We start from the raw sequence: 22,120 nt of genomic DNA, 5'->3' as shown, positions 1-22,120 counted from the left end.
TCTGTGACTGTGCTTCCTTCTATAAGAAATGTGTTTTCATTTCAGCGGCCTCATTGTTCCTGAGAGAGACAGCAACGAAACTGTACCCGAAGTTGTTGCCACATCAGGCTATGCCCTGCTGCATTTTTTTAGTGATGCTGCTTATAATCTTACTGGATTTAATATTACATACAAGTAAGAAATTTGAGTATAATGTTTCAGATTCATTCAAAATAAATTTTGTTACTATAATAGCAACTAACGTGTATTGAGGGATTATTAGCTAAGTAATTTGTGTCAAATTTGTCTTTTAATTTTTAAAGAAAAAATCAACCACAGACACTCATTTCACAGTTGAGAAAAGTGGCAGAAAAACGTGCGGGATCAGAGTTTTAACACAGCTCTGGCTGCTATTGAACTTCTAGAAGAAAGAGGCAGTTTTCTGATAATGATAAAAACACTGGTGGTTATTGCTGTGTACAATTCAACATGTAGTTTTCATGTACTCAGCAAGTGTTCCACTGATGAAAACTTACTTGAGGAAATGTAACAAAGCCTCAACAGCTTTTAGAATTCATTGTAGTAAGAGAGAAACTAGCCTTCCCTCCCACTTTTAAGGAATAATTATTTTCATAAACAGTTCAAATCATAAAACTACCAAAGCCACTAATCTATTATTAAAGAGTTTCTGTGACTCACAGAGACCAGTATACTGCTATGTGACCTTTTATGGAATAAACCTGCCAACTCCTAGTCTAGGCAGTGACCTTCACGTGCAACCTTACTGCTGGGTTCTTTTCCTGCACGTTTTCTCTGGATCTCACAATTATTTGTTTTTATTTACTTATTATTGGATAGAGACAGAGAGAAATTGAGAGGGGAGGGGAAGATAAAGAGGGAGAGAGACAGAGAGATACCTGCAGCCCTGTTTCACCACTTGTGAAGCTTTCCCTGTGCAGGTGGGGATCTGAGGTTTGAACCTAGGACCTTGCACATTATAATGTGTGTGCTTAACCAGTTGTGCCACTGCCTGGCCCCACACAATTATTTCTAGCCTCTCATCCAGGTTACATTATGGGTTCCTTGTAGGTTCCTAGGTAAGGAACAAGTATGCATAGGTTCGTTCACTTTGCAGCCTTAGGGGGAAGAAATTCTAGAGAGGGAGCATTCCAAATGAGAAGACAATTCAGTCATTCCTTTGCTATCACTGGAGAGTTTTCCTAGCTTTAAAACTAGTATTTCCCCTAGAAATTATATAGTTGGTTCTTTTCTTTCTTGGAGATAGGCTAAGGGGGAAACCTTGAGCTCTCTTAGAAACCAGAATTAGGATTTTTTTTTTTTAAAGTGAAAGAATGATTCCTAAATTTTGTTAGCTTCTTATGTCTTAGTTCTTAGCTTCTTAGTCTTAGTTCTTTAAAAAGAGTTCTTAAGCAATCTTAGAAGTCTTATGTCCTATAAAAATTAAATAAAACAATGGTCTTTATCCCCAGGAAAATGCCTAGAAGTAGATATGAGAAATGTTGCCATTCATTTTTCAGATATCCTCAGATTGCACTAAATCCTAGTTTGGGGGTCCCATGAGGTTTATACTCATAGCTACTCAAGTATTCCTTAATTTTCTTTTAAAAGAAGAAAAACCATGTGTATATACTTTATTCTCAAGCAGACTAGCACTTCATCTTATTTATCTTTCTAAGACATATTTTAAGCACATATTTAAAATTATACTAATTGTCTCATTACTCTTAATTTAGGTAGATACGCAAGCAGATTCTTTAATGTATATCTACCCTTTTTTTTAGAGATTCAAGAATTATTTTTGTGTTTTGAGACTTCATGTAACTTGCTACTCTAAAGAGTGTTCAAAAATAATTCTGACACATTATACGTAAGTTTATGTATGTACAAGCACTTGAGTGGAGAACTTGAGGTTTAAGGAGAAGTTGAAATTGCACTTTCCTTCCTTTAGTTTAAAACAGGGTTACTTCCTCTTCTTCTTTTCCCCACAGTAATACTGTTCTCTCATATATGATTAATAAGTATCTATAGGAAATTATAATTTGGCATGTTATTGTATAAGGCATAGTTTTGAGCCCATAGTGGAACTACGTTACCTCAGCTTTCTCGTTCTTTTATGAAAATAAAATATAATTCTTTTTTTTTTTTTTTCCTCCAGGGTTATTGCTGGGTTCGGTGCCTGCACCATGAATCCACCGCTCCTGGAGGCCATTTTTCCCCCCTTTTTGTTGCCCTAGTTGTCACAGCCTCGTTGCGGTTATTATTGCCATTGTTGACGTTGCTTTGTTGTTGGATAGGACAGAGAGAAATGGAGAGAGGAGGGGAAGACAGAGAGAGAGGGGAGAGAAAGATAGACACCTGCAGACCTGCTTCACCGCCCGTGAAGCGACTCCCCTGCAGGTGGGGAGCCGGGGGCTCGAACCGGGATCCTTACGCCGGTCCCTGTGCTTTGCGCCACGTGCGCTTAACCCACTGTGCCACCGCCCGACTCCCTAAAATATAATTCTTACAACTGTTTCAGTATTACATATCCAGTCTGAAAGTTAAACTTCATGTTTTTAAATTGTTGACTTGCAAAAGCCTTTTTTTTAAAAAAAAATTTCTTTATTGGGGATTAGTATTTTACATTTGACAGTAAATATAATAGTTTATACATAACATGTCTCAGTTTTTCACATAACAATACAACCCCCACTAGGTCCTCCCTCATCTCTTTTGGACCTATATTCTCCCAAACCCACCCACCCCAGAATCTTACTTTGTTGCAATACACCAAGTAAAAGCCTTTTTCTTAATAAAGATGAAATTAATTTTTATTGAAGTTCTCTCACCATTCCTGGACCAATTTCTGAGAGGGGGTGGGAGTTACAAGGGGGAGGAGAGAGGGAGAGAGAGAGAGACAGAGAGACAGAGAGACCATAGTACTGCTTTGCCACTCATGAAGACTTCTGCGGTGCTGTGGTGCTCCATGTGGTGCCAGGGCTTGAGCACATGGTAAGGTGCATATGCTACTTACTGGGTGAGCTATCTCCTGTCCCCTACAAAATTATTTTTCAGTTTGTCAGTATTGAGTTGTCTTTACAACCTTAGGGGAAAAATCTAGTTCTTAAACTATTTTGGTAGTTCAGAAATCCTCTGCATTTAAAAATCTAAACTATGCCTTTCCAAAGTGTTGTCTCTACAGTTACCTTAAGTCACACGGTGGGAGATTATTGTTCATTTCTTGTATTGAATTGAGCTAGTCCTTCATCTGAAATGAGTAGACAAGTTTATTTAAATTTTAAATATACCAATCTGGATATTAATCTTAAATCTCTAACTTCTCAGCAATCATACAGAGCGATGTGTATGTTTAAAGGCAGTAGTGTGTTTTATCCTTTTCCTCTCTAAATTCATAAGTAGGCATTTAAAAATTGTGTAATGCGTATCATTTGTGAGCACTCATGAACAGGATAGTCATCTCTCTTGAGATGATTTTGTTAGACCCTCTTCTCTCCTGGTAATTTCTTTAACATGTTTGTCTCTGATGAGAATCCAATAGAGTTGATAACCTATCCTGAGTATGCAGTGATGAATGCCCCTCTTAGATTGAATGATAGATAACTGCAGTTGTGCTTATATGTGAACTAGGGATACAAGTGAGATTCTTTAACCTGTGTAGGAAGAAGTCCTACTGATTTAATTGAAGTATTACTTTGTGTTGATATATTTTTTTTCCTACTGTTTTTATAGTTTTGACACATGTCCAAATAATTGCTCAGGCCGAGGAGAATGTAAAATCAACAGTAGCGCCAAAACTGTTCACTGTGAATGTTCTGAAAACTGGAAAGGTGAAGCATGTGACATTCCATACTGTATAAATAACTGTGGTTTTCCTGATCGAGGCATCTGCAATTCAAGTGTTATCAGAGAATGCTCCTGTGCCCCACAGTGGCAGGGTAAGAGTTCCTCCCTCTCATTTCTCCCTCTCTACTCTCGTTCCTCCCCCCCTCCTTCCCTCCCTCCCTTCCTCCCTCTCTCCCTCCCTCCCTCCCTCCCTCCTTCCCTTCCTCCCTCCCTTTATCTGTTTATATATTTTTTCTTTCACTTTGCAAGATATTCCTCATGGAAAAAATTATAGTTTGACTTCATTGCTGGTATCTTATACCATTTATGTTGATAAAGTTTCAGGTAGCATTTAAATTTTCACATTTTCTTATTCAGATTCTTAGAAGTCTTTGACTTTCATAGATGTGGTATAGTCTTATTAGAACAGTAATGATTTGACATTCTTTGCAATCCACTCATGGAAGTTGGAGAACTTGGACTTTCATAAGAAGACATAGCAAATAACAAAGTTGGGAGGTGGGACAAGAACTATTACATTGTCTCTTCAAAATCTTTCAATAAGTTGGGAGAAAATTTGGGTTAATTTTACAGTAGAATCTCAAAGTGATCAGCTAAAGGAACTCTGCAGATATTGATTAGTAAAGAAACTAGCTGATTTTTTAGAGTGGGTGATGACAACTATTATCGGTTTAGTGATTTTTCTTTATCATTTAACAAGGCACTTTTACTTCAAAAGGAAGTATAAATGCCTGAATTTCTTCAATCTAACATTAGAGTAAAATAATTGTAATATCTGAGTACCTACCACTGTGAGTGTTGTAGCAGAATCCAAACCTACCAAGAATGGAGTTTCTTGATTTTCCAGGAAATGAGTAGCTCTTGGGATTTGTGTTTGCATTTTGGCACTATAGTTTTCCATTTGAATTAATAATTCTTTTGTACATTCTTTGAGAAATTCTTGAGTATTTCATTACTAGGGGGAAAGTTATCCCCCTAGTAATGAAATACTCAAGAATTTCTAATTTGGATATGCTCAATTTATTATTAGAAACTATATGATTTTGAATGTTATCAGAGATTATCCTTGATCATTAGTTTGAATAAATTGAAAACATGTATCAAAGGATTTTGTTTGTATTTGCTGGTAAAGAAAATGGCTCATTGTTATTTAAATATTTGTTACATTTAGGTAGTTAATATTTGGGATTAAAAAAATTTAAAGATACATTTTGTGAAGCAAATTTGTTGTTTTACCAGGTCCTGGATGTTCAATTCCTGTACCAGCTAACAGGTCATTTTGGACTCGAGAGGAATATTCTGATCTAAAACTTGCCAGAGCCTCTCACAAAGCTGTGGTCAATGGAAATATAATGTGGGTTGTTGGAGGATATATGTTCAACCACTCAGATTACGACATGGTGGTTGCGTAAGTTACTTTAAGCATTTTTGTAAGATATTTAGTTCCCCATTTTGGAAAACCAAGTGGAGATAAGCAAAAAGAAATATCATCAGTAGTTCTGTTTTCTTGCAGGGAAATCCTTATTGAGATCTTTATAGACTTTTGGGGGGCTTATTTGTTTTTAAAATTGGAAGCTGCAAAGATTTTATTTGTATAATAAGCAGTTATCCTTTCTAGATCTTGTCTCTGAGATGTTAATTTCAGTACATATAGTAGATTATATATAAAAAGAGGATTGCTTTACCTCTCAATTTAGCAAATCTGTATATCAGTTAATTTGGCTTTATAGTTTGCTACCAGAAATTATGCCATTGATTGGTATTCCCAAAGGCTCAGGAACTATATGCCCGCCCCATGCTGTTTTTCTTGAAGGGAGTATATATGTTGTCCCAGTGGAATTTTCTTTGGAGATTGACTCTAGGAGAAATCTATAAACACTTTACTTATACTGATTTTGTGATTTGGATTTTTTTTTAAAGTATTTTTCTGTTAATGAAGGATATATAAATATGTTCAACCCCCAGCACTGCCATCAGCCAGAGCTGAACAGTGCTCTGATCTATCTCTGTGTACTTCTCTCTGTATCTTTGTCTCATTAAAATAAAAAAGAATAAATAAAATGTTAAAAAGAATATATTTAAATAAAAATAATAAAACACACATGCATACACACCCTGCATCTATTTCTTAAGGTTTTCTACAGGTGATACAACAATGGCCTTGTTTTTGACCCCCTTCCCTAAATAGTTATTAAAATACAAAAAATAGTTAGGGTTCAAAATATAAAATATGGGTAACGTTTTTGGAACCTCAGGCATGAAAGTCTCTTTGCATGCCCATTATGCTGTCTCCACTGCTTGAAACATTTTTAGTAGAACTTAATAAGAAGGGTTCTATATGAATAGGTGGGGCTAAACCCCACTGACAGCTATAAGATCTATGTGATATCATCACCTGTGTTGGAAAAGGGGAGTCGTGGGGTGATGGACAGGCCCAGTAAACAAGACTCAAGAGATTCTCTTGAAGTACCAATGATCCACTCTGAGAGTAGCATCTGGAATTGAACAAGTTTTGCTTATTCTTATGGTTAGATGAGCTTATAAGTCTGTAGTAGGATCTAATGGGGCTAGAACACTCTGTCTTTTATTAACTCTCAAAATAAACCAGACAAAACTCTTTGAAACTGTTGGAAATAGAGTTGAGATTTGAACAGGATAAGGCTAATAGTGAAAAAGTAAAAGAAAGTCCAAAGCCTCTGCCTGTACCAGCCCCTCCCTACACTTTCTTCCCCAGAGTCCTTTGCACATCTATCACACGGAGATAAATTATACCTGTGTCAATAACTACTGTGAACTATTAACCCCACAATAAATGATTTAAAAAAGGAGTCGGGCGGTAGTGCAGTGGCTTAAGTGCACATGGCGCAAAGCGCAAGGACCATCGTAAGGATCCCGGTTTGAGCCCCCAGCTCCCCACCTACAGGGGATTTGCTTCACAAGCAGTGAAGCAGGTCTGCAGGTGTCTTTCTCTCCCCCTCTCTGTCTTCCCCTCCACTCTCCATTTCTCTCTGTCCTATCCAACAACGATGACATCAATAACAATAATAATAACTACAAAAATAAAACAAGGGCAACAAAAGGGAATAAATAAATGTTTTAAAAAAATGATTAAAAAAAGTCAAGAAGTGTAACAGAACCAAGAGATTCTAACAAGTTCTCTCATGTAGTTGAATACTGTACTCTTAAAAGCAGAAGAATGATCTTGATTTCAGGTTGAACTCTCCTAACGAAGCCTTTTCTGTTTTAGTCAGAAGAATTGTACTTAAAAGTGAACAATTATCAATAATATCAGAAAAACATCAAAGTCAAATCTCACTGAAATTATTACAAGAACAAAGGAATAATTAGTAGAATAACACCTCTTCATACATGATAGCATAACAGAAAAATGTGCTCAAAAACTGATGAAAACTAGAACTTAATATTATGAAATATGAGAAAATAATAGAAGACAACAACAACAACAACAAAGAACTCCAATAAAATCAGAACTAGAAAAGTTCAGAGGGGCCAGGAGGTGGTGCACCTGGTTGAGTGTACATGCTACAATGCACAAGGATCCAGGTTCAAGTCCCTAGTCCCACAAGTGGTGAAGCAGGGCTGCAGGTGTCTCTCATCTCTCTCCCTCTCTGTCTGCCCACTCCTCTCTTGATTTCTCTCTGTCTCTACCTAAAATAAATAAACTTAAAAAAAAAAGAAAAGTTCAGAAACAAGTTGATAGAAGTTAGGAAGAGATTTTTTTTCTTTCTTGGGGCAGTTTATTGGTTTATAGTCAACAGGAAAATACAGTAATTGGTACATATATAACATTTCTGTTTTCCATATAACACTCTTAACTGCCCACCTAGATCCTCCTCTGCTATCATGTTCTAGAACCTAAGCCCCCCCCCCCCACAATCACCCCAGAGTCCTTTACTTTGGTACATTACACCAAACCCAGTCCAAGTTCTGTTTTGTGTTTTCCCTTCTGTTCTTAGTTTCAACTTCTGTCTGTTAGTGGGATCATCTCATATTCATCCTTTTGTTTCTGACCTATCTCACTTAACATGATTCCTTCAAGCTCCATCCAAGATGAGGTGAAGAAGATTAAGTCACCATTTTTGGTAGCTGAGTAGTATTCTGTAATATATGTGTATAAAATTACTTATCTGTTTTTGGCATCTAGGTTGCTTCTAGGTTTTGGCTATTTACAAATTGTGCTTCTATGGACATAGGTATACACAGATCTTTTTGGATGGGTGTGTTTGATTAGGAAGAGATTTTTAAAATAATTTCAGAATTGAAGACAGACTGAATAAATACCACAGATAACCTGTAACAAGTAGAATATAAAAAAGGGAATATTTGAAAATCAGAGAAATGAAGATTACTGTCCCTTATCCTTAATGGCAAGTCTTGTTAAAATCCTGGACATTATATATAGAACACACATGAGAAAACTGAAATGTGGAGAGAAGAGTGTCTGACTACAGACTTTAGGATCTAAGGAATGACATAGTGGTATGTTTGAAGTGTTTTCTTTTTATTTCATCCAGACTTAATGTTAGAAAAACAAGCATCTAGAAATGCCAGTAGGCACAAGCTGAAAAAACTCCAAACAAACAAATAAAAAACCTGTTCTCTTGCTCAAGGATAAGGAAAGGGGAAGCTTAGCAAGACAGAAAATGTTTAGACAGTAACCACTCTACGCTAGCCAAACACTGCAGAAAGTGCCACCTTTACCAGGATGAAGTGAGGTGTTTCAAGAGGCTGCCAGAATTGCTTCAGAAAAGGCTGGGACTTTCTTTTTTTTTTTTTTTTTTTTAATTTTTTATTTAAGAAAGGATTAACGAACAAAACCATAAGGTAGGAGGGGTACAACTCCACACAATTCCCACCACCCAATCTCCTTAACTCACCCCCTCCCATGATAGCTTTCCCATTCTCTAGCCCTCTGGGAGCATGGACCCAGGGTCATTGAGGGTTGCAGAAGGTAGAAGGTCTGGCTTCTGTAATTGCTTCCCCGCTGAACATGGGCGTTGACTGGTCGGTCCATCTTTTCTGCTAGATGGTAATGAGGCCAACCCTAGCTCCTGAAATGTAGCTGGAGAGACCTTTAGGCAGCCTAGATTTTTACACACACACTTCTTGCTAAACAGCAATAATGAGTCAGTCTTCCCCTTCCCCACCGGTATGGTGTCAGAGGTTACTATACCAGAAGATTTAGAAAAGATTCAGTGTCTCATGCCATGATTCATTTCAACTGAAAGTTGTCTTGCTAGGAGCCAGGAGAAAAACCTAAACATGAATGAGAAAAGACAGTCAAGAGACACTAACATCAAGAGATGACACATATATTAGAATTATATAAGACTTTTATTTTAAAATTGTATTATTAAATAGAGGAAGAAAGAGAAAGAAAACCATATCACTGCTTAGCTCTGGCATAAGATGATGCTAAGAGTTGGGCCTCTGGCCTCTGGGGCTTCAATCATGCAAGCTGATGCTCTAATAGGTTGAATTATCTCTTCTACCATGACAAGAATTTCAAAGTAATCATTATAAAAATGCTTTATCATTATAAAAATGCTTTTTATACTTTTTCAAAGTAATCATTATAAAAATGCTTTTCAAAGTAATCATTATAAAAAATGCTTTATTTAATGTTGAAACAGATGAAAATTGAAATTCTTACCAGAGGAATAGAATCAAATAGAATCAAATGGAAATTTTAGAACTGAATAATATAATAACCAAAAATCTTTTTTAAACATTTATTTATTTAATTTGATAGGGCAGAAACAAGTTGAGAGGGGAAGGGAAGATAGGGAGGGAGAAAGACACCTGCAGAATTGTGAGGCTTCCTCTCTGCAGGTGGTAACTGGGGGCTTGAACCTAGTCTTTGTGCATTGTAATCTGTGTGTTCAACTCTCAGTCTCTCTTTCCCTCCCTCTCCTTCTCTCTCCCTTTCTCTTTTCCTCCCTCCCTCTCGCTCTTCCTCCCCTTTCAGTTTCTGTGTCTATCCAAGTAAATTAAAAAAAAAAATTTTTTTTTAAGAACAATAATTCTTCCACCTAAACAACACAAAGAAAATAACAGTTAAAGAGAAAGAAGAGGAAGAGATCCTCAGAGATCTATGGACCAAAATAGAAAAGTATTAACATTTCTGTCACCGGAGGAGTCGTGGAAAGAAAATGTGTGTCTGAAAAAGTGTTTGAAGAAATAGTGCTGAAAGGCACGCATACATGGCTTCAAAAAGCCGGGTGAACTTCACCGATTAATGAGTGCCAGAGAGCAAGAGATCCACATTCCTAGTGTTTTTTTTTCATTCCCTCTCTCATTCTCTCACTCAGCTGTCATTTTCTTTTCACTCTTCAGCTCTCCATTGTATTTTCTTTCTTAGCTAATGACCTTACTTCCTATTATTTATTTTCCTGCCAGGGCTTTTTGTGCCAGTGTGAGTCTGCTGCTCATGGTGGACTACTGTTTTTATTCTCCTTTCAGTACTAGAGAGAGACAGAGAGGGAGAGAGAATAACCAAAAGAGAAGGGCCACGGCAGCATCCACTACTTGGGAAGGTTCCCCAGTGCATGAACTCCCATGTGATGCCAGATGTTTGAACTTGTATCTTTACTCATAGACTTAATAACAAAGTTTGATCTCTACCACGTGAACTATCTCCTGTGTGTCCCCCCCCCCCCCATTCTTATTGGAAGATAAAGGTTACCAGAGGAGGACTCTGACCAGCACATTTCGATATTATATCTTTTGTTCATTTTTCTGTTTCTGCCTCGCAGAGCTATTTAGTAGATAGTTTCTGCTTTGGCCATGGTGGAAGAGTTCTGTGTTTACACTGTCATGAAACTAGCCAGATCCAGTTATTGAACACTTGAAATGTGGCTATTGAGGCAGAAAAGCTGAGTTTAAAATTTTTAGTTCTTAGACATCATTTTACTTCATTTCCCCCAACAAGTTGTATAGCTAGTTTCTTCTGCCTCCCCCCCTTTAGAGGTTTATTTATTGAATGAGAGCAAAAGAGAGATCAGAACACCACTTCAACATATGTGTATATATAACCTGAGGCCTTGGCACGAAAGCGTTGTACTCTAACCTGCTGAGTCGTTTCCAGAGCTTTATTATGATCATTACTATTATAAGTACTAAAAACATTTTAATGCAGTGCTGGGGAATGACTTCTGGCCATCCATGTATGGAGGTCCTTGCCCAGGCTTGAACCCAGGACCTCATGCATAACAAAGTGTGTGTGTGTGCTCTGCTAGCAGACCTCTCATATAGGCATCTTAAACTCAACATGTCCTAAATCGAGCTTTCCTCCAAGTATACTCCCTAGTATGTCCTCAGCTTAGTTAATGTTCACTCCATTCTTTTACTTACATATGTGAACAATTTTGGAGTCATCTTCAACTTCTGGTTTTCTCATACTCCATATCAGTTTGCACATCTCTTGCTGTGTAACAAATCACTACAAACTTATCAACATGAGACAACACACACATTTATTATCTCGGAGTTGCTGTTTGTCAGTAGTCTGTGCATAGCTTAACTGGGTGCTTTGCAGTCAAGGTGTCACCTGGCCTGCATTGTCATCTAAAATTTCAGCTGGAAAAGAAGCAGTTTCCAAGCTTACTCAGGTTCTTGGTAGTATACAGTTTCTTGTGCTTGTAGGATTAATGGTCCTTGTTTCCTTTTTTTTTTTTTTTTGATTATTGTTATTCTTTAAAAGAGAGAAGTAGAGAGATGGAGAATGAAAAGAGACCACAGCATTGAAGTGTCCTTTGGTGGGAGCTGGACTTAAACCTGGGTCATGCACATGAAAAAGCAGCATAGAGGGTGGGTGGTGGTACACCTGGTTAAGTACACACGTTACTATACTCAAGGACCCAGGTTCAAGCCCCTACTCCCCATCTGCAGGGGGGGATGCTTCACAAGCAGTGAAGCAAGTCTGCAAGTGTCTTTCTCCTTCTCTTTCTTCTTCCCATCTCAATTTCTCTCTGTCCTATCAAATGAAATAGAAAATAAAAGGGACAGCAGCAGGTTAAGCGCACATGGCACGAAGCACAAGGACAGCCGTAAGGATCCCAGTTCGAGCCCCCGGCTCCCCACCTGCAGGGGGGGTCGCTTCACAAGCGGTGAAGCAGGTCTGCAGGTGCCTATCTTTCTCTTCCCCTCTCTGTCTTCCCCATCTCTCTCGATTTCTCTGTGTCCTATCCAACAATGATGACAGCAATAATAACAATAATAATAATAATGATAAAACAAGGGTAACAAAAGGGGAAAAGTAGCCTTCAGGTGCAGTGGATTCATAGTGCAGGCACTAGGATAACCCTGGAGGAAAGAAAAAAAAAAAGGAAAAAGAAAAGGGAAAAAATGGCTGCCAGCAGTGATGGCTTCATAGTACAGGCACCGAGTCCCAGCAATAACCCTGATGACTATAAAAAAATCTATATACCTCTAAATATCTATCTGTACCTAATGTCTGTCTGTCTATCTATATATTTATAGCAGCACACTATCCAAGGAAGCTATTTCACCAGCTTGAGGGACCCTGCTTCTTGCTGACTGTTTGACTCCACCTTCAGCTCCTAGGAGGCTGCATTGATTTCCTTCCCATAGCTTCATACCACTTGAACTTCCCTACTATAACTGCTAACTTCACTGAGTCATAGATGGAGCCTGCTGTCTGGTTAAATGTCATGGAAATGACATATCATAATGTTTGCCATATTCTCTTGACTATGGCAATTTGTAAATCCAGTTCACACCTAAGGGGAAGACATATACTTAAGAATGACATCAGAAGGCAGAGATTATGAGGATCACCCTACTCTCTGCCACAGTATCTCAGCACATCTTGTTAGCTCTACCTTTAAGAAGTAGTCCAGACCTAATCACATCTCATCTGTTCTAAGATGACTGCCTTGAAGAATAAAGTTAAAACTAGAAATGTGGGGATACTTCTGCTCTTACATTAGATACTATGCGTCTTGTGTGTCTACCATTTATACGATACCACTCTTACACCTAGTATTGTTTTCCTCTTTCTGAGCAAGAAATCTAAGAACCACATTGATATCCTCTCTCCTGTCACCCCAAGTCATAGTCTATCAAGCCCCAACAGCTTTCTCACCAAATAATATTCTTTTTTCTCTGGCCAGTTTACTATCTCACCTAAGCTGTAGCAGTAGATTTCTCTGGAGTCTGTTTCTATTTATTCCTCTTTATCCATTTTCTGAATATCAACCGTGATGATTATCTAAAAGTATAGAGATCATATTATTTACCATTTTTCTAAAATTTATCATTGGTTTTCCATTGGACTTAGTTGGCCTACATGAGCTCACTACTGCTTAGCTCCCCAGACTCAACTTATTCCTCTCCTGCCTTCACTTACTGTACCCCTACTCACCAGCCTTCTTTCTTTACCTAAAACTCATGTTCTCACTTTATGGGCTTTTATATTCACTGTTCCATCTCCTGGACTGCTCTGTTGTTATATATCCAAACTGGTTTCTTCTCACCCTTTAGAGCTCATTTAATTGTGGGTAGAACCCACAGTGAGAGCTTTCTTGACCATCTAGTTCTAGCAGACTCTCTCTAATGTCCTTTGTTACAGTTCTCATTTCCTTTAAAGCTGCTTTTATTTTTTTTTATTTATTTTTCATTCTATCTGTGCCCATTGTGCTTGCTCACTTTCTGCCTTTCCCAGTAGACAGTTTCCAAGGGACCACGGAGACCTTGTTTACTCACTCAGCTCAGGGCTTAGCTGATAAAAGGTACTCAAATAAGCACCATCTCAATGGGAGAGTAGATGAATTATTTCCTCCACATGTTTGCTTCTGGAAATACTGTCACCTCTGCCTTTATCTGATGATATAACTTGTGAACTACATTTATTTTTTAGATTGTAATACTTTTTCTACTTGCACTTAGTCAAAACATGATTTATAACTTTATATAGTTTATATAGACATGAATAATTTCCAAGAAATTTTGACTGTGGGGCCCAGGCAGTGGCACGCCAGGCTAAGCACACATAGTATGAAGTGCAAGGAGCTGTGCAAGGATCCCGGTTCGAGACCTCAGCTCTCCAACCTGCGGGGGGGGGGGGGGGGGGTCGCTTCACAAGCAGTGAAGCAGGTCTGCAGGTGTCTATCTTTCTCCCTCTTTATCTTCCCTTCCCCTCTCAATTTCGTTCTGTCCTATAAAAAAATAAATAAATAAAATATTTAAAAAATGGCCACAGGAGCAGTGGATTTATAATGCAGGCACCAAGTCCCAGCAATAACACTGGAGGCAAAAAAAAAAAAAAAAAGATAATTTAAAAAAAAACAGGGAGGCAGTCAGGCGGTAGCGCAGTGGGTTAAGCGCACGTGGCACAAAACAAGGACCAGCATAAGGATCCCGATTCAAGCCCCTGGCTCTTCAACCTGCAGGGGAGTTGCTTCACAAGCAATGAAGCAGGTCTGCAGGTGTGTATCTTTCTCCCTCTTTATCTTCCCTTCCACTCTCAATTTTGCTCTGTCCTATCAAAAAAATAAATAAATAATTTAAAAAATGGCCACAGGAGCAGTGGATTTGTAGTGCAGGCACCAAGTCCCAGTGATAACATTGGAGGCAATAAATAAATAAATAAATAAATAAATAAATAAATAAATTTTTGGCTGCCACATGTAAAAGTAGTGACTCCATTAAGAAATATTTCTGCTGAGGCCCCACACGTATGGACATCTAATCTTTGACAAAGGGGCCCAGACTATTACATGGCGAAAGCAGAGTCTCTTCAACAAATGGTGTTGGAAACAATGGGTTGAAACATGCAGAAGAATGAAACTGAATCACTGTATTTCACCAAATACAAAAGTAAATTCCAAGTGGATCAAGGACTTGGATGTTAGACCACAAACTATCAGATACTTAGAGGAAAATATTGGCAGAACTTTTTTCTGCATAAATTTTAAAGACATTTTCAATGAAACGAATCCAATTACAAGGAAGACTAAGGCAAGTATAAACCTATGGGACTACATCAAATTAAAAAGCTTCTTCACAGCAAAAGAAACCACTACGCAAACCAAGAGACCCCTCACAGAATGGGAGAAGATCTTTACATGCCATACATCAGATAAGAGTTTAATAACCAACATATATAAAGAGCTTGCCAGACTCAACAACAAGACAACAAATAACCCCATCCAAAAATGGGGGGAGGACTTGGACAGAATATTCACCACAAAAGAGATCCAAAAGGCCGAGAAACACATGAAAAAATGCTCCAAGTCTCTGATTGTCAGAGAAATGCAAATAAAGACAACAATGAGATATCACTTCACTCCTGTGAGAATGTCATACATCAGAAAAGGTAACAGCAGCAAATGCTGGAGAGGGTGTGGGGTCAAAGGAACCCTCCTGCACTGTTGGTGGGAATGTAAATTGGTCCAACCTCTGTGGAGAACAGTCTGGAGAACTCTCAGAAGGCTAGAAATGGACCTACCCTATGACCCTGCAATTCCCCTCCTGGGGATATATCCTAAGGAACCCAACACATCCATCCAAAAAGATCTGTGTACACATAAGTTTTTGGCAGCACAATTTGTAATAGCCAAAACCTGGAAGCAACCCAGGTGTCCAACAACAGATGAGTGGCTGAGCAAGTTGTGGCATATATACACAATGGAATACTACTCAGCTGTAAAAAATGGTGACTTCACCGTTTTCAGCCGATCTTGGATGGACCTTGAAAGAATCATGTTGAGTGAAATAAGTCAGAAACAGAAGGATGAATATGGGATGATCTCACTCTCAGGCCGAAGTTGAAAAACAAGATTAGAAAAGAAAACACAAGTCGAACCTGAAATGGAATTGGAGTATTACACCAAAGTAAAAGACTCTGGGGTGAGTGGGTGGGTGGGGAGAATACAGGTCCATGAAAGATGATGAATGACATAGTGGGGGTTGTATTGTTAAATGGGAATCTGGGGAATGTTACGCATGTACAAACTATTGTATTTACTGTTGAATGTAAAGCATTAATTCCCCAATAAAGAAATAAATTATTTAAAAAAAAAAGAAAGAAAGAAAAAGGAAGGAGAAAAGTTTGCCAGAAGCAGTGAAATCACATATGCATGAAGTCTCTGTGCCCTCATCAAAAAAAGAAAAAAAAAAATACTTCTTCAACTTAGATTATGCATTTTATATTCAATATAATCATACTTTAGAATTTGTGCCTACTCTTAACTTTTCCTATAGCCCTGTTAATCCAAAACTTACTTTCTTTTATCCTTCTTAAATCATATCTTGGGCTTCACCACTCTGGGCTGACTTTTTTCAGATAGAAAGCAGGTAGGAGAGTATGTAGGAGAGGTACCATAGCACTGATGCTCCCCGCACTGCCATGGTACTCCCATCCATAGCTTTTATGTTGCACTTGAAGAGCAATATTGTTCTAGTGTTGAGTCTGTGTTGTGGAAAGAATGGCAGCTTTTTATGTAAGTTCTTTTAGAAGTTTGTCTTGGTCAGGTTATGGGACCCTGCCAGCACCTTAATGTCTCTTCTAACAAGCTGTTGGGCTTTGGGCTTCAGAGTATAGTATCTTGAGATACAGATAGAACACCCTCCATGTCACTTAAAAGAGAAGTGGATTAGATCATGATCACCTTGAGGCTTATATTGTTTTCTTTCTTTCTTTCTTTCTTTCTTTCTTTCTTTCTTTCTTTCTTTCTTTCTTTCTTTCTTTAAAGATTATTTATTTCACAAATGACAGGTAGAATGAAAGAGAGAGAGGCCAGAGTAGCACTTGGGCATAAAAGATACCAGGGATTGAACTCAGGACCACATGTTCCTGAGTTCACCACTCTATCTACAGCACTACCTCCCAGACCACTCTTTCCTGTCTTTTAGACTTAGGAAAACAAGCCTCTAGCTTGAACATAAGAAAACACACACACACACACACACACACACACACACACACACTTGCCATGGTGTCTTCAGGAAACTTCTTAGCCTCTAGCTTGAACATAAGAAAACACACACACACACTTGCCATGGTAGTCTTCAGGAAACTTCTTAGCCTCTAGCTTGAACATAAGAAACACACACACACACACACACACACACACACATACACACACACACACACACACACACACACACACACACACACACACACACACTTGCCATGGTAGTCTTCAGGAAATTTCTTAGCCAGAACTTCACACAAGTGTAGTTGGGAGTCGGGCTGTAGCGCAGCGGGTTAAGCACACGTAGCGCGAAGCGCAAGGGCCAGCTTCAGGATCCCAGTTCGAGCCCCCAGCTCCCCACCTGCAGGGGAGTCACTTCACAAGCGGTGGAGCAGGTATGCAGGTGTCTTATCTTTCTCTCCCCCTCAGTCTTCCCCTCTTCTCTCCATTTCTCTCTGTCCTATCCAACAACAACATCAATAACCATAACAATGTTAAACAACAAAGGCAACAAAAGGGAAAATAAATAAATAAATTTAGAAAAAAAATGTAGTTGAATAAAGTTCATTTTTAAAATAAATATTTATTCCCTTTTGTTGCCCTTGTTTTATTGTTGTAGTAGTAGTTGTTGTTGATGGTGATGATTTCATCATTGTTGGATAGGACAGAGAGAAATGGAGAGAGGAGGGGAAGACAGAGAGGGGGAGAGAAAGACACCTGCAGATGGGCTTCACGGCTTGTGAAGCGACTCCCCTGCAGGTGGGGAGCCAGGGGCTTGATCCGGGATCCTTACGCTGGTCCTTGTGCTTTGTACCATGTGCACTTAACCCACTGCGCTACCGCCCGACTCCCATAAAGTTCATTTTTTAAAATTATTTTCTTGAGTGGATTTAGGCCATTTCTCCCCTATGTGAAATGCAGTATTGGCGGCTTGGAGCTAGCTCAGTTTACCATGCAAGAGGACTCGAGTTCAAGTCCCTGCCCATCTCACAGGAGCATCATTTACTGGGGAGGCTTCATGAGGAAGTACGGTACTGTGATTTCTCTCCTCTCTCTGTCAGAGGTGTACATTGGGAACAGTCACAAAGTTCTTAGTGAAATCTGGTGGCAAAACATATATACAAACAAATAAAACCACATGAAAATAAAAACTGAGGTACAATCTTTTGCCTCTAAGAAATAGTAGGGCCAGAAAGCTAGTTTACCTGGTAGAGTGTGTACCTAACCATGTGTGCAACACAGGTTTGAACCTTTGCACCACATGGGAGATACTGTGGCACTGGAAGAGGCTTCAGTATTGTGGTGTCCCTTTCTCTTCACTCCCTGTCTCTCTACCTGAAAGAAAAAGTGGCCTGGAGTGGTGAAATCCTGCATGTGTGAGACCCTAAATCTTACCAAAAGGAAAAAAAAAAAAGATAAGTAGTAGGGATGGAGGAAGGAATATGAGAATGATTAAAATTTCATCAAGTTGAAAAATATGAGATGCTTTGTCATTTGGATAACAATATGATCTGCTTGTTTTGTAGGTATGACCTTGCTTCTAAGGAGTGGCTTAAACTGAACCATTCTGCCAACAGTGTGGTAGTTAGATATGGTCATTCTCTAGCAGCACACAAGGTAAAATGCCTCTATTCTACTAAGCTAGAATCTGAACTCTTACAGTTACATTGTTGTATATATACTGTATTGAATTAGTTGAAAAACTAATGTTGAATAGCTTTTCCTAAGTCTTTTAAAATTGCGATCGAATATATATATATTCGATCACAATTTATATTATATTAAAATTTATAATTAATATAAAAATTAATTAAATTTATATTATATTTAATATATATGGTACTTAATTGTTTAAAAATGTTATATATGTATAATGTTGTGCATCCATCACCACAGTTCATTTTCACATGACAGTCCTGTGTACTATCCATGTAGGACCATGCTGTGTCCCCCAGTCTATTACATTCTGTCTTTATAACTCTTCATCTTGTGAAGCTGCAACTCTGTGTTCATTAGTCAGTAACTCCAGATTTTGTCCCCTCACCCCTAGCCCCTTGCAACTGACATTCTACTACCTGTCACTATGATATTAATTTTGGTGTTGGCTTTTAATTCAGCAAAAACCTTGTTTTGAGGTGTTTAGAATTAGCTAAGTTATAAGTAGAAATTAAAGTTGAAAGTAATTTAACAGGGGGACTGAACAGTGGTGCACCAGTTTATTGCACACATTACTGTGCATAAGGATATGGGTTCAAGCCCCTACTCCCACCTGCAAGAAAGGATGCTGCACAAATGGTGAAGCAGGTCTACAAGTGTCCATCTTTCCTTTACCTCCCCCTCCACTCTCAATTTCTCTCTGTTCTATCAAATAAAATAGGAAGGGGAAAAAAGGGTGGGGCGGAGATGACTGCTGGAGTAGTTGATTCATAGTGCTGACCAATCTCTACCAACAACTGATGGCAATAAAAAGAGAGAGAGAGAGAGAGAGAGAGAGAGAGAGAGAGAGAAGATAATTTAGCATAAAGAGATTTTAATGGATTATAATTGTTTTGGGGTATTTTAAATATGCTCCTACATGGTTAATAATTAATAGTATAGATTAGCTTTTATGATATTAGAAAATTTAGTCAGGAATAGCCACATTGCAGTCTAACTGAATAATCATTTTCATTTCCTTGTTTTTGTGGTTTCTGGTAGAGTGAGTAACATTTCCACTTTATTTTTTATGTTATTTTATATTGTAAAAGATCTCATGAGAAACTCTAATTGGTGATGTGTTAAAGATACAGAATATGATTTACTTTGTTTCTTTTATATCCTTTTCTTACCAGTCCACTGGAAAGTGATTAGTAATAATCAAGAATAATATTGACATTTTGGCTTTTAAAGATTTGTTTATATATTTATTAGTGCGAGGAGAGAGAGACCCAGAGCATCACTCTGGCACATGTAGTGCTAGGGATTGAACATTAAACCTCATGCTGCTGAGTCCAGCACCTTAACCACTGTGCCACTTCCTGGGCCATATTTTGAACTGATCAATTTCTGTTCACAGATTTTATTCCATGTGTGTGTGTTTAAAAAAATGTTATTTATAAAAAGGAAACACTGACAAAACCATAGGATAAGATGTGTTTTTTTTTTCTTAGAGCTTTGCTTACATTTTTTTTTTCTAGGATAAACTTTACATGTATGGAGGAAAAATTGATTCAACAGGGAATGTAACCAATGAATTGAGAGTGTTTCATATTCATAATGAGTCATGGACATTACTGACGCCTAAAGCAAAGGAACAGTATGCAGTGGTTGGACACTCTGCACATATTGTCACATTGAAAACTGGCCGAGTGGTCATGCTAGTCGTCTTTGGTCATTGTCCTCTCTATGGATATATAAGCAGTGTACAGGAATATGACTTGGGTAGGTATATTGTTTTCAGTGTCTATCTTTTGAATATCAGATTTGAAACCTTTGCTCTTATTATTGTGTATGTGTTCCTAAATGCTCTTCTCTTGTCCTATGCTATTTAGCTATATTGTTTTAGAGAAGAAAATTCTTCAATATTGAACCATTTTCCCTTTCCAGAAAAGAACACATGGACTATATTACCCACTCAAGGTGCCCTTGTCCAAGGGGGTTATGGCCATAGCACTGATTATGACTACAAGACCAAAGCCATATATGTTCATGGAGGCTACAAGGCTTTCACCGCCAATAAATACCGACTTGCAGATGATCTCTACAGATATGATGTGAATACCCAGAAGTGGTGGGTACTTTTTCTTAAGCTTTCACTCTGAGTTGTGGACTCTGTAGAGGCAATTGCTAGGAAAATACTATGCTGTGTTTTTGTTTTAAGGCCTAGTAGATAATTCTGTTCAGTGTTATAAATATATTAAGAAATAATCAATAAAGTAGCATAAATTATTTTATAATTTTGTGATAGGTTAATTAGAAAATGTTTGATACCTTTTGACTGTTTTTTACTTTCCATGTGTTTAGTTCCACTGTAAGAGTTTAGCCGTTCCTAATCATAAGGTATAACATCCTATATAGCTGTTTATCTATAATATTTTAATTAAAAATAATATATCTGTTTATCAATATTTTCTTCATGACCCAAAGATCATTATTGTGGGTAGATATCGGTTCATGTAGTCATCAAACAGATGGTATCAGTATCTAGATTATTAGTACTCTTCTCATTCTTAATATATATTATTCTATTTAAATATGTTTTTAAAATTCTTTAAAAAACTTTTTTTAAAGATTTTTTAAATATTTATTTATTCATTTATTTTCCCTTCTGTTGCCCTTGTTGTTTTTCATTATTATTGTAGTTATTGTTATTGTTGCAGGTGGGGATCTGGGGGCTCGGACTGGGATTCTTAAACTGGCCCTGGCACTTTGCGCCACGTGCCCTTAACCCACTGGGCTACCGCCTGACTCCCTTAAAAACATTTTATTTATTTATTTATGAAAGAGAGATACAGAAAGACCAGAGTACTGCTCTGCTCTGGCTTGGTGGTGCTGGGGATTGAACCTGTGTCCTCACAGCCTTAGACATAAGCATAATGACTTTTCAGACCAAAATAAATACTTTTAATAAATGTAGATATATTTGAACTATGGAATAATGTAACTATGAAGCACTACTTTTTTTCCTTTTTGTATTTCCTCACATATCTGAGGAAATATGTCAAGGTCAGATACTATTTTACTTTCTTTCATAAATATCATCATGGAAATGTTAGTGTACTGAATTTATAAAAATTGGTCTAGTTTTTATCTTTTAAATAAAGCTTGTTTTAAGCTTCTGTCTGTATTTTAATTAAGGCATTTCTGCCAAGAAACTAGAATTATAGGATTCTAGGGTTATGAACACTTTTTTAAGGTTCATAATACGTTTTGTCAAAATTCTTTTTGTTTTCTTTTTAAAATTTATTTATTGGAGTATTAGTGGTTTACAGTCAACAGCAAAATACAATAGTTTGTACATGTGTAACATTTTTCAGTCTTCCACATTTTTTTTTAATATTCCCTTCTGTTGCCCTTGTTTTGTTGTTGTTGTTGTTATTATTGTTGTTGATGTCGTCATTCTCAGATAGGACAGAGAGAAGTGGAGAGAGGAGGGGAAGACAGAGAGGGGGAGAGAAAGATAGACACCTGCAGACCTGCTTCACCACTTGTGAAGTGACTCCCCTGCAGGTGGGCAGCCCGGGACTCGAACCTGGATCCTTAAGCCGGCCCTTGCGCTTTGCGCCATGTGCACTTAACCCTTTGTGCTACCGCCCGACTCCCTATACCACATTTCTATT

At 37.9% G+C, this 22,120-nt stretch overlaps 1 protein-coding gene across 2 annotated transcripts in view; it reads left to right on the top strand.

Annotated features, from left to right (window-relative positions):
- The window catches only part of ATRN (attractin), a 131,258-nt gene that overhangs the window by 30,441 nt on the left and 78,697 nt on the right, over positions 1–22,120 (top strand). For both annotated transcript variants that reach the window (XM_060187179.1, XM_060187184.1), the window contains exons 4-9: positions 46–174; positions 3,730–3,935; positions 5,083–5,251; positions 18,329–18,419; positions 19,979–20,222; positions 20,388–20,571. In XM_060187179.1, the coding sequence (XP_060043162.1) occupies positions 46–174; positions 3,730–3,935; positions 5,083–5,251; positions 18,329–18,419; positions 19,979–20,222; positions 20,388–20,571 (1,023 nt within the window). The remainder of the gene's footprint in view (positions 1–45; positions 175–3,729; positions 3,936–5,082; positions 5,252–18,328; positions 18,420–19,978; positions 20,223–20,387; positions 20,572–22,120) is intronic.

The sequence above is a fragment of the Erinaceus europaeus genome, chromosome 1 (genome assembly GCF_950295315.1).
Source record: "Erinaceus europaeus chromosome 1, mEriEur2.1, whole genome shotgun sequence".
Lineage (NCBI taxonomy): Eukaryota > Metazoa > Chordata > Mammalia > Eulipotyphla > Erinaceidae > Erinaceus > Erinaceus europaeus.
Note: the sequence above shows the minus strand (reverse complement) of the source record. Positions and strands in the feature narration are given on the sequence as shown.